Source organism: Hippopotamus amphibius, chromosome 7 (assembly GCF_030028045.1).
Source record: "Hippopotamus amphibius kiboko isolate mHipAmp2 chromosome 7, mHipAmp2.hap2, whole genome shotgun sequence".
Taxonomy (NCBI): domain Eukaryota; kingdom Metazoa; phylum Chordata; class Mammalia; order Artiodactyla; family Hippopotamidae; genus Hippopotamus; species Hippopotamus amphibius.
This window is the reverse complement of record NC_080192.1, coordinates 133,777,065-133,790,528: the sequence shown is the minus strand read 5'-3', so window position 1 is coordinate 133,790,528 and position 13,464 is coordinate 133,777,065. Positions and strand designations below refer to the sequence as shown.

The window sequence follows — 13,464 nt, the reverse complement described above, 5'->3', positions numbered from 1 at the left end:
TTTCTCACTAAAATTTTTTAACCCATTAGGAATATGACCCAATTATCTCCAAGTTATTCTCCAAAGATATTCCTTTATAATTAATTTGCAACGTCAGGGTTAAAAATCACCCTACCACTGCACCCCAAACACACACACCCCCATTTCAGAGTGTTCTTGTTTACTGATCTACTTGTGTATTTCTAGGCCAATGTCACACTGTTTTAACTGCTGTGGATAATGATTGTTTTGAAACATGGTTGCGTATGTCCATCTCTCATTTTAGTGTTCTATTAACTTTCTGGTTTCACTTTCCTGAGATAAACATCAAAAGCAAACTTTCAAGTTCAAAAAAAAAGTCCTGTTGAGATTCTAATCAATATATTAAATTCACAATTTAATTAAGGAGAATTGACATCTTTATAGTAATGAGCTTCCCCCAAAGGGCACGTGCCCCCATTTATTTAAGCCTTCAGAAGAAGTTTACAGTTTTCTTTACATAGGCCTTGCACTAATTTAGTTACTCCCTACTCCACTTCACATCCTGATTACTATGTGTTATACTTCACTGTTCTAAGAGATTTCCTCAGTTTTATCTTCTGGTTCATTTCCTCCTAGGTGACAGCTAGTAAATTATGCAGCCCACTTATGTCTTTTTATTTACAAGGTTCTGAAATGGTCTGTTTTCACATCAGTTTGTTGTTTTAAGACCTCTGATCTTTGATGGCTTAAGTCCTTCATCTCTTAATATTTTAAATAAATATTTTACAGTTCTTTTCAGAACTTTAAAGTTCTCTTATTTCTATATCTTGGGTGTAAACTATATGTCATATGACTACCTTCTGCCTGTTCTTTCTTGTTTGCACTGTAAAATTTCTGTTTTAGACACTATCTTATATAAGAGATTCTCTTAGCCCTACTCATCCCAATTCCTACTACACACCATAAGGTGACATCTCCAAATTATGTCTTTATTAGTGACTTGGGGCTCTAACCCTCCGACCCCAATCCTGGCAATAGGCAGGCCCTCTGTTAATTTCTCCTTCTTGCAGCTCTCTGCAGGCCTCATAGTTCACTTCCAATTTATTCCTATGGATCACCTCTCAATTTCCTATCCTACAGAAATTTCCCAGCCATTAAAACAACCCCACCTTCTTCTTTTCTTCTCTCTCCCCCTTTTGAGTGTGGATGTATATTTTAAAACATAAAATATATTGTATCTATCACCTCTTTCTGGTCCAGTCCATGGGCCGAGTTCTAGCCCGCTATCTATTTTTGTATGAATTAGCTAAGAATAGTTTAAACATTTTTAAATGGTTGGAAATAATAATTTGTAACAAATGAAAATAATACAAAATTCAAATAACAGTGTCCATAGTAAAGTTTAATAGAACACAGGTGTACTCATTTATGTATTGTCTATGACTGCTTTGTGCTATAACAGCAGAGTTGACTGAAACCATATGGCTTGCAAAATTTAAAATATTTACTATCTGGGACTTTATGGAAAAAGTTTGTCAACTCCCACTCTAGAACATGCATTGTCCGTTAGGGCAGGTATCATCACATATAGCTACTGAGGAGTTAAAATGTGACTAGTCTAAAGTGAGATCTGCCAGAAGTGGGAAAATGCACACCTGATTTCAAAGACTTTATACGAAGAGAATTTAAAATTTCTTATCAGTAAGCTTTATACTGATTACATTTGAAATGATATTTTGGATATAATGGGTTAAATAAAATATTATTCAAATTAATTTCATCTTCTTTCTTTTTACTTTTTAAAATGTGGCTACTAAAGAATTTTAAATTCTCTGTGGCACATATTATATTTCTTTTGGGACAGTGCTGTTCTAAATGAACTATCAGCCAGTTAAGAGATGATTCAGCAAACCTGGATAAAAGGACTAATGATCAACTCTCTTTCTCTCTCTGTGGAACAAAGATGAAAAGATGGGATCAATTTTGGTAAGTTATGTTTTCTTAGAAATTTCCATTTTATTCAGGTTTTCAAATTTATGAGCATGCTTTCCCAGATGGGTTCACAAAGAAGTTCTAAGTTCTGCCAAATCTTTAAAGATCATATAAGACCAAATATAATTGAAAATACTCCAAGGCATTAAAAAAAAAGGAACATTTCTAAATTATTTTTATGTAGCAAGTATATTGATATCAAAATCTAACAACAAATGCAAAAATGTACACACACAAACTTAAAGACTAACTTCATTATCTGTAGATTAAAAAATCCTAAATAAAACATTAGCAAATTAAAAGCAAATTAAAAGAGCTCATTAAAATAATTATATACAATTCTTTTACATTTTAAGGACAAAGGAATAATTCAATTATCATAAAATATCATTCATAAAATTAATAAATACTAATCAAGAGCATTCATAGATAACAATTTAAAGATATAATGATGAACGATAGGAAGCCATTTACAATGACAGCAAGAGATAAAATACCAAAGAACAAACTTATCGAGAAATATACAAACTTACATGAGAAAAACTTTAAAGCAATCATAAACAACACAGAAGCAGACTTGAACAAAATTAAAGATACACTAGGTCCTGGATAAGAATACTTAATGTTATAAAGATGTTGATTTTCCTAAGTTAAGACTTTAACCTGATCTGGAAGTAAATAAGAGGATTCTAAAGTTCATACAAAAAAGCAAATAAGAACCAAAAATTTAAAACTCCCAAAAGGAAGAGCAATAATGGGTATCCTAGCCTGCCACATATAAATCATACCATAACGTGTCAAGAAATAATATGTGTTGTACTGACCCATGAGTAGACAGGAATCGGTGTTTCTAACAATGAGTAAGAAGGACCATGTACAAGGATGAAGGAGGCTGAAGGAAAGTGGAAAAGACAGGTCCAGAGTGCATGCTGCTATTAGAAGTTATCTAGAAATGTGCTGTCATCTTTGATTAAAACCAAAAATAAAATTCGGGACCTGGAAAGACTTCTTGGATTGACACAGAACAACACAAAGTTAAGGGAACAGAATACCAACTTAGTACATCCCATCCCTTGCCCCCAAACATACTGATGCTGAGAGTGTTCACAACTTTTCCAATCAGGAAATAAAACAAGGTCAGCCGAAATCAGGTATAAAAAAGGTTCCACGCATCTACACACATAACAAAATGATATAAATACACACACACACATTTACCAATGTCACATACCTGGCTTTGGTACCGTACTATAATTATGTTAAGATGTGGTCACGTAGGGAAAACTGGGTGGGGAGTCTCTTTGTACTCTCCTTGCAATCTCATATGAATCAGTAATTATTTCAAAACAAGTCAAAACCCCCCCAAAAATCAAAAACCAAAACACAAAAACCCCCAACACAAAAAACAAGTACTAATGCCTGAAGTCTACCCGTAACATATGTAATTATAATAATTCACATTATAGTAAAGACTAAAGGTCAGGGACTTCCCTGGTGGCACAGTGGTTTAAGAATCTGCCTGCCAATGCAGGGGACATGGATTTTGAGCCCTGATCTGGGAAGATCCCACACGCCATGGAGCAACTAAGCCTGTGCGCCACAACTTCTGAGCCTGCACTTTAGAGCCCGCATGCCACAAATTCTGAGGCCACGTGCCACAACGGCTGAAGCCTGCGTGCCTCGAGCCCGTGCTCCACAAGAGAAGCCACTGCAATGAGAAGCCTGTACACCACAGTGAAGATAGTCCCCCCAACCACCACCTCCACTAGAGAAAGTCCGCACGCAGCAACAAAGACCCAACGCAGCCAAAAAGAAAAATAATAATAATAAAAAAAGACTAAAGGTCAAAGACTAAATAGCTTAATGAAGAAAGAAAAGAAATTTTCTTGGGATTCCTACTTCCAATACACTTTAAAAATAAACATTCTGACTTGATATGAACACTCATAAGTACACCTGAATTTCCAAGTGTTTGACACTTTCGACTTCACACAGAAAAAAACTTATGTGCTGGGACTTCCCTGGTGGTCCAGTGGTTAGGACTTTGCCTTCCAGTGCAGGGGGTGCCAGTTCAATCCCTGGTCAGGGCTCTAAGATCCCACTAAGATCCCACATGCCTCATGGCCAAAACAAAAAACACCCCAAAACATAAAACAGAAGCAATACTGTAACGAATTCAATACAGACTTTAAAAATGGTCCACATCAAAAAAAACTTTAAAAACAAACTTATGTGCTAACAGCTTTTATTAAGCTATAGACTTTTATTTCCCAAGGATACAAGTAAAAAGCCAAATTGTTCTTCCCTAGTTAATCTATCTCTTGCCATGTAATCTACTACTGTCTTATCTCAGTGAGATGTTTCAAAAAGTAATGAATTAACACCAATAAATATGAAAGGAACACTCTAAACACTTTAACACAAGACTTTCTAACAGTGTAACCAAAATGGTAACTTATAAAGACTCACCTATATGTGGCTGCTGAGCTGTGGCTAACGCATACTGCTGCTGTTGAGCTGCAGTTAACTGCTGAACTGTTAGCGCATTAGTCCTCTGAAAGAGCTATTAAGAAAAACATTTAATATAAAGATTAGTCTCAAAGTATTTCATTTTTGTTTAGAAAGTTAAGAACAGAATATTATAAATACATATTTGAATTATTTTCTCAACTACAAGGACATTTTATTCAATAAAACATTAAATGTTCAAGAACACACCTACTATTTATGTCAATGCCTCACAGCACTTCAGGCTATACTGGTACGTAAGAGGAACTTCTTTAAGAGAGAGGCATGTTTTACCTGCTGCTGGGAATTGTAGTCAAAAAGGCCTACAGTAGCTCCTGAAGAGTCCATTGGTACCTGATTACCAGGATAGTCAAACTGTAAGGAATCCAGACCAACTTGTTCCATGGCATCCAGATTCTGAGTTTCAGGATTTGAAAATTCTTCAACAAGTGGTTTATTAGCTGTAGGATTAGGAAGAGGCCCCAATCCTTCTGGGGGATTAGTACTGGGGCCCAGGCGCTCAACTACTTCAGTTGGAGAGGCTTGACGACTTCCAGGAGTACGACTATGTACAGAAAACAGAAATGAGTAAAAGTAACAAGTATGTCAAAAGGTGAAATAGGAAAGTAGGAAAATCATGAAAAACAAATGGCTGTAAAATACAAAGGGCAAATTAGGCACCCTAGGTCACTAACCATTCTACTTTATCACTTTTTTTTCTGTTTAATCTAGCTTCCTCTTAAGAGCTGACATAGCTCCATTTTTTAAATATTATTAGTGACCATTGTCCCTAATTTGAATAGCATAAAGATATAACTCAATTTTACAGATAAGGAAATTGGCCAATATCATGATTTTGGCTTACACTACCCGAAGCTTTTGTCTCAAGTCATATACAAAATAAATTGTAGGTATGAATTGCAGACTATCAAGTGACAAATATGGGAAGGCTCAAAACCAAAACCCACCTACCATACTTCCATCCTGTCCACCAGGACATAATTGCCCTAACATCTTGCTCAATATTTCAGGGGGGAAAAAAAAAAAACTGGCCATAAAGAATCATATGGACTTCATGATTTAAGGGTGTAAAATATAGACTACAACTTTCAGAAAAGGGCGGTGAACCAAGAGAGAAAGCTAATCCTGACTCTAAATATTATTTTGAGCAAATCACTTCATTTTCCAGGCCTCAGTTTCCTTACTGAGACTAAGAGGGGACCTTGTGATTTCAAATAATAAGAACAAAAAGACCATCTGTGAAAACCCTCTCTGAGCTCTCCAAAAATCATCTTTACCATACTAAATTGTTTCAGTTTCAATCATCATAAATAGAAATGGATAACATATTTATCAAAAATTAAGTATGCACATCAATGAAAAGTATAATTCTACACACAAAAAAGGCAACTTTCTCCACTAACTAACCTTAATTTTCTGAAGAAATTTATTAACATTTATTAAATTTTAAGCACTGACTCTTCTCTTTTTATCAACATCCTTCACAGTCTAAACTTTATTTTCTCTTTACTTCTTGACATAGCTGATCCTCCTTTAGTCTCTTTCCTTCTATAGAAATATTTTATATGATTCTTTTCCTCACAAGAAATAAATTTGTTCTGAGGAACCATCAGTTCGTAGTATTTTCAAATATAAGTACATTAAATAAATGCCAATAACTATTTACCTGGCTTTCAATGTCAGTTGTTACACCTACATAACTGCCCCCAACTTCAGGTGCTTCGCATTGGGATAAATTCGCTAACATGTACAGAACGTTTCACAAAGCAATTGCTTCAGTACAAGAATTGTTTTCCAGGTATTTAGGAGGACTTACATTTTATTTCAAAATTAACCATTGACCATGCAACATTAGAAGAAATGCCAAACTCCTTTCCCTTTATCCACACCTAATTTTTCATGTGAATAATTCCAAGGCTTGTTTTTCATTCAGAATATATGGGAAGAAAAAAATAAAACTGAAAGGATCTTCTTTAAAATGAGCCAACTTAAAAAAAGAAAACCTGCTATAGTTGTTTCATTCCTTTCACTTCTACTCCAATAATATATATATATGTTGATGATGTATCAGTTAATGTGCATAATAATTATATGCCACCATAGTGACAATGTGACCACAGCTTGAAATGTTTTCATACTGCTGAGGACAATATTGTATCTGGAACATTTTATAAACAATTTTAAATACATACCCCAAACTTAACGGAATGTAATTAGAATGCTACTGAATGTAAAGTTCATATTAATATGGAGAAGTACAACCTTTCTATACTTCTCTAACACAGCATACAAAACAACTCTAATGTAGCAAAAAGTAGAGGATACAACAGAAAAAGTCATTATTCTATGAGTGGTGCTATTTTCTTGCTATAGTTAATGGTGTATTAACACTTCAATTATAAATGTATACTCTGAAGGGTTTACAATCAACTCAGTTTTAAATGCATGCCCCTGACTAAAACACAGATTAAGTAACAGCAAAAGAGCAAAATCAGAATAAGGTTCTAAAACAAACTGAATAGCATTAACTTCTTGCCAAAAGAGGTTTACTGGTTTTGGATGCTTTTTTGCATTTAGAACATTGTTACTCTGCTTTTGATAATTAAAGGCAATAAACATAAACATGTACCTACAACTAAATGATATTCCATGGTTCACAAGATTGCAAAGAAACAGCTTATTTTCAGATATAGGCCCCAAAGCATCTGACTACTGAAGTATAAAGTATAGGAAATCAGTATGAAGAAACAACTCCCTAAAATTTAGATAAATGTGCACCGCCTAATCTAAATTCAAAGGCTAGAAGAAAAGAAATAATTAACTGCCACAAAGAGACACAAGAAACCTATAACTGAACTTAAATCCTAAACTTAAACTTTTGGAAGTCTCTAATGTATTCCCCCCTTTCTAATTTCAGGAATATTAAGTATTAGCACAAACTGAGAGTAAAAGGGGGGATAGGAGATATAACACAGAGATAGAAGGAAGAGGAGACACTACAGAAAGGTGCTCAAGAGCAAACCCAAGAAAAATTTGCCAAGAAAAATTATAGATTAAACCTAAAATTCACTAGATTTTAGCAGGAGGAAAACAATTAAAATTTAGTCTAACATATTAGCAGAAAGGTAACAGCAGCTTCTAACATTACTCCTTCAATGGAATGCATTGTTTTAGAGACCTTTGAAGAATTATTTTTTTTAAAAATGGCACATAATCATTAACTAATATTCCTTACAAAAATTTTTAAATCTTCCTCCAGATTAGTACAAGATACAAAGGAAAATAAAAATACCAAAATTGGAAAAATGTCTAAATCAGTCACATCAGCTAGTAGCAATAATCCCTAAAGAGATATGCTTTTCTTCTTGAGAAAAGTTAAAATCTTACTTAAAATCTTTGCAATCGGCATCCATTCCATTTGGCAAACCTCTGCCATTTACTTTAGAATCATCATCATCTCCTTGTTTAAGATCTCTGTTTTGGTCCTCCTCAAATGGAGAAGCCTTGCCTTTTTGATCTCCTTTCTCAGGTCCATCTGTTTCAGCATCTCTAGTGCCCTGAGGAAAAAGAATCTGTTTGATTCTGAATATTTAATAGAACACACAAAAAAGGCACCATAAGGTGACCTAAAACTACACTATAGTGCATGTAATCAATAAAAACAATGAATCTTATTTTAATTTCGTTGTCAACTAATTTATAAAAGGCCAAAAAAACTGAGTACAAACCAGTGATTTATAACAGAAGGGCTAAGGCAACCTTAACTATAGCGGTGCTGGAAAAGCAGTAACACCACAAATGAGATGAAGATTCTACTTAATGCATAGATGATTTTGTTTTTTTACTTTCATATAAAATACTACCACAAATAAGCAATTTTAATCTTACAAATTTTGTTTTTTAATGGGTTTTTTTTTTTTTGGTAACATGGTTAAGATTACAAACATTCCCAGTGGTTCTAACATTTCACGTATTTCAAGAAGTGGCCAAGGGAAGAAAACAAGAGTACCCATAGCTACAAAATTTCTTTTAGTTCTAGGAAGGGTCAGAAAAAGAAACTGACTTAAAGACAACCAAATAACCATCCAGCAATTTTAAAATATTTCTTTATTCAAAATACTTACAAAAGTTCCCTTCCTAAATCGAGAATCCAATTTATCAGCAGGAGAAGAACTTAATACATATTCTACCATGCTCACACCAAGGCCTCCACTTTCTGATCGCGGAGACAATATTGCATTTACTTCACTGTTTCCATGAAAACCCTGTCCAGATCTTCTCTGTACCATAATAGGCTGGGACATTGAATGGTCTATTTGGAAGAAAGAATACAATTACAAATTTGTACTTTTAAGCAAACCAAAATGTATTTACATAAATTAATATATGAAAGTAAGAAAAATCAGCATATTGTTTTATTTTGAATATTACTGTAATCTTTATAAAAAGGTCTTCAATCTGTTGAGACTCACTGGCCTGGGCACATTTCTTGAGAATACAGATTAAGAAAGCCATTTGGTAAAAAGCAGGTAAAAGCCTGTGTGAAGAACAGTCAAACCTGAAGTCAACGGAGACAGAAACCAACTTGAAGTCTCCACTGCCTATAAGCATCTTATTAAAAAGTTCTAAACAATTCAAAACAAAAAACTTTATAGAGATAAAACCTGAAATAAAAATAACTCCTCCAAAAATAACTCCTCTCCTCCGCAGAGGCACTTCTCAAGCTCACAGTTACATACTAGACAGATTCAGAACATATGGCTGTACTGCTATAAACACAAATGACTAAGTTTGGAAAAACCAGTAATATCACAGAATTTTCTATTCTTGGTATAAAAACTAAGTATCACTTAAAGATTTTTTAAAAATCCCTTCTAGTCTAAAAGTTTTTTAAACAAATTCATCCATCTGGTACGAATACTTTTTCTACATATTTTTGTGACAAAAAGAAAAAGCAATACTTAAGATCTGAAAGCAAAATAAAGAAAGAAAATACAAACAATAAAACATTTGAGGCAAGATTCATAGATTTGCAGGAAAAAATTTTAAAAAGGAACCAATTTTTATTTATCTCTGATGGCTCATACATGAACATGTATAAGAGTAAATATTAGGCATCATCCTTGAAGGGGTGAACTATCATAGAGGTATACTCACTCATCATTTTATTAACTGAAGTAATTTTTAAATGACTGGTACTTTTGTTAAACTATATTAAAACATTTCCCTATCAGTACCTTTATCCACGAGAGACTAGTCATTATATTTTTTCACTCAATCATTCACCCATTCATTCACAGTTTAAATGCTGATTTACTGTCTCTCCCATGCTAGGCACTGTGCTATGTATGGGGAATCCAAGAACAAAACATGACAGTACTTGACCTTCAAAGAGATTATAGGTTTAACAGGAGGCAATCATAATAGAGTAAAAGCTATTCAATAAAAATAATTCAGGATACTATGGGGAACAGAAAGAAAGGGTATCTATCAATTCTTCCCAGTCTTCGAGTGAATCCCAAGGAGTTATATGAAGAGTAGAGAGCAAACAGGTGAAAATGGGTGGAAAGAGCATTTCGGTTAGAGAAACCAGTATGTTCAAAGGCCTAAAAGTGCCAGGAGAACACAATGAAATTAACAATCACAAGTAATTTCATTCAGCTGAGAAGGAAATATGTGTATGATAAAATCTCCTGTAGTCATGGAAAGAATCATAGAATGACAATTCCTTTAGGAGAAGGAATATGTTATTCATATTTGTACAGCTTGGCATTCAATAAATGTTTGTTCAGTAAACAAAATAATCCATTCATTTCTATTTTTCTCATTTTTCCTGGTAAAGACTAATATTCAACTTCAAAATTGTATCCATACAACTAAAAAAGTTAAATTGGAAGAGGGAGTGATACAAGGAATTAATTAAAATTATAAACTTGACACTAAAAAGATATATCAGGAATATATAAACAGTTGCTTAAATGTTTTATTACTGGTACTAGCTGTCCTTCAAATATAACACACCAAAAATATTTCCCTACCATCCATCTTGAAAATACCTCTCATTGCCATGTTGTATGCAAGATGTTTTGCTTCAGAATGCTTCAAAAAATATTTGCTTCTGGTAAATAAAGCAATTAACCATTCAACTTTCAAAGCAAAAATCAAAACATGTCTATCAACCAAGTGTTTCAAGCACATTATTTTAGCAAAGAAAGTGCTTTTGTGGGAAAAATGAATCCTAGTGCAAATAACTGAATAATTTAAATTATGAGTCCAATCTATATAGGTTAATACAAATCTAGAAAAAAAAAATACCTTAAGGGCAGGGATCGATCATATATCTCATTTATCTTTGTATTCTCCAGATCTGGCATATTATACTACATGTTGTTTGAGCTCAAAGAAAATTCCTAGTATTTTAGTCTAATTTAGTAGTTAGCAAAAGTTTTCAATCTTTTTCAATTTTGACTATAAAACAGTACAAATCACTAAAATTTTCTAGCTTTTCCTTTTTAACAATTATTTTACTGTTAAGAACAAAATTTAAAACTATAAAGGACTTAAAAATCTTTTTAATAATTTGGAGAATAAAAAAGTACCTGGTAATTTACTCAAAATTTAAGGTTAATCTGATAATTATCATCCAAAAATTTGTTTTTATATTACTTTAATCATTTTGTATAGCTTTAGTAAGCTGCATTAAACTTATTTACAAAGAGAAAACTTATTTGTAAAATGCATGTTGAAAGTTCCATGTGTACATCTCAAATTTTACTAATCAGAAACATTTAAAAATATAATCAATACTATTTTAAGAATATAACTATGCTCTTTAATTTACCAATAAATACTGTCACCCCTGTCAGTTACACTACTTATATCCCAGTTCCTTTTCTCTTAAGAGTTTCTTGGACCTTAGTCTCTCTTCACTACTTATGCATATCAAAAACATTCAAAGTCTGCTCCCCTTCTGGGAATTCTACCTTACTAAGGGGGTTTACTTCTTTTGTGGGTGTGGCTAATGTCTAATAAAGCTCAAATGAGCTGCAATTAGATAACATAGTCACGTCCATTCATACAATTCAAGCTTAAAAATTCCTATGGTTAAATTAATGTGTCCTCCATTTTAATTGAAATTCAGAATTTTATAATCAGTTTAACTTCAAATAAAACTTCTTAATAAAATCTTATTCCGACAAACATTTCTAATCAATAAGTGGACCATTAGATATGGGTTATTTTACATAAGAAATGCACATTATAAGAATACATGAAATCCTCAAAGATATCACGAAGTTTCTCCAAATATTGTCCAAGGGCGGCAAGGTTAAAAAAAAATTCAAGTATTCAATAAATTCAGAATGCCCACACGTACACCGATAACTTACGAGAAGTTCCCCACGCAGTCTCTCTCCACTCATCATCCCCAAGAAATATGCCTTTTTGTCCATCTTTTGTTGAATCATCAGGTTCCCAAAATTTTTTGGTAGGCAAAAGCTATTAGGAAGGGAAAAAATATTACATTTAAATTTTATTCTAACTACAAAGAGCTAAAACATAGAGGAAAGTAAACTTACCACCGATAGGCACAAGTTAGTTTTCAATGCTAATGAAAATTCAGAGTGACCTATTTCCTACTTTGTCTAGTTAATAATAACTCCCCACTTATGCTTGGATACTGGCTCTAATAATTCTAGACCAGACTTTTCTACATTTTTCAAATGGTTTTACTGTCATGTGGTATTTTTAATAAATTTTTTCAAAAGACTCACTAAACTTCTTAATACAGATAATACAATAAAAATATCTATGCAAATGATTAAAATTTTTCCTTTACTTCCAAGTACTGCCCTTGGATCACCTCCTATCCTACAGCTTCAACGATAGAAAATTTTCATTCTTACTTCACAATTCAATGGAGATGAACTTCACAATTCTTCCTAGGTCCTAAATACTACTGATCCCAAATCAGGAAGTTACGGATGGTGGAAGAGACACATAGAAAAGACCCTTAAATACTTTTTGAGATAACAATCTCAAAGCCCTGTGCCCTATCCTGTATAATCACACACACAGCATACAAAATTGTGTTGATATAACCATTCGATAATTATTCAAAATGTACATTTTGTCATTTCCTAATGAGACTTTAATGTTCATCCACATCTCTCCTCTCTACCTTTCCTGACACTCAGAGGAGGCCGACTGGGGATATGCTTGTTTGAAAAGAACAGACTGGTTTCTAAAACATGCATTTGACATTTAAGTAAGCACTTGTAAGACATCCATCCCTCTCAGCCCATAATTAGGTCCTCATAATTAAACCTGTATACACTTCTATTACTACACTTATCACACTAAATTACCTGTGTTTGCCTCAAGGGTCTGGTGACCTTATCTTTAGAGAGCTCACAAATATAAACCAACCATAATAAAATGAACTTTGTGAAACCTGAACTGGATCTGAGAGATAAGATTGTGTGTGTGTGCTGGGGGTTTAAAGTGTGAATGGAAGGTGGGGAGGACACAAGAAATTATGAACAAAGGCACAACTTGAGAAAATGCATAGTTTTGTAGAATAGGGTGTGAGACGGAGGAACAGATGTGGAAGTTTATGCTGTTAAAGCTACCTAGGCAAATTAGGAGGAACCTCAAAGACATGCTAAAGAAATATCAATAGTATATTATTACACTGAAGCAACAGGGACTCAAGAGTGGAAGGCAAGAGCAACATTTTGTTTCAGAAAACAATTCAAGTTGCAAGTTCAAAGAATAACGGATATTCTAGACTAGAGGCAAAGAAGTCCTTAAGGATAATTACAACAGAGCCAAGAGGACAAGAATTGAAACAAGGTACTGGTAGAAAGAACTGAAAAAACAAAACGGATTTCAGAGACATTCAGGAGAGTCAATAAGATATGAATAAAAATAACGGAAGGCTTGGGACTTCCCTGGTGGTCCAGTAGCTAAGACTGCGCTCCC

General features: G+C 33.6%; 1 protein-coding gene across 9 annotated transcripts in view; it reads right to left on the bottom strand.

The window, feature by feature from the left end:
* Positions 1 to 13,464, bottom strand: part of PUM2 (pumilio RNA binding family member 2) — a 95,611-nt gene that overhangs the window by 52,588 nt on the left and 29,559 nt on the right. For 8 of the 9 annotated variants that reach the window (XM_057740457.1, XM_057740460.1, XM_057740465.1 and 5 more), the window contains 5 exons: positions 11,871 to 11,979; positions 8,607 to 8,794; positions 7,870 to 8,039; positions 4,756 to 5,026; positions 4,423 to 4,516 (listed from right to left, as the gene is read on the bottom strand). In XM_057740457.1, the coding sequence (XP_057596440.1) occupies positions 4,423 to 4,516; positions 4,756 to 5,026; positions 7,870 to 8,039; positions 8,607 to 8,794; positions 11,871 to 11,979 (832 nt within the window). Of the gene's footprint in view, positions 1 to 4,422; positions 4,517 to 4,755; positions 5,027 to 7,869; positions 8,040 to 8,606; positions 8,795 to 11,857; positions 11,980 to 13,464 lie in introns of all 9 variants that reach the window. The other variant, XM_057740463.1, reaches the window with a different exon arrangement.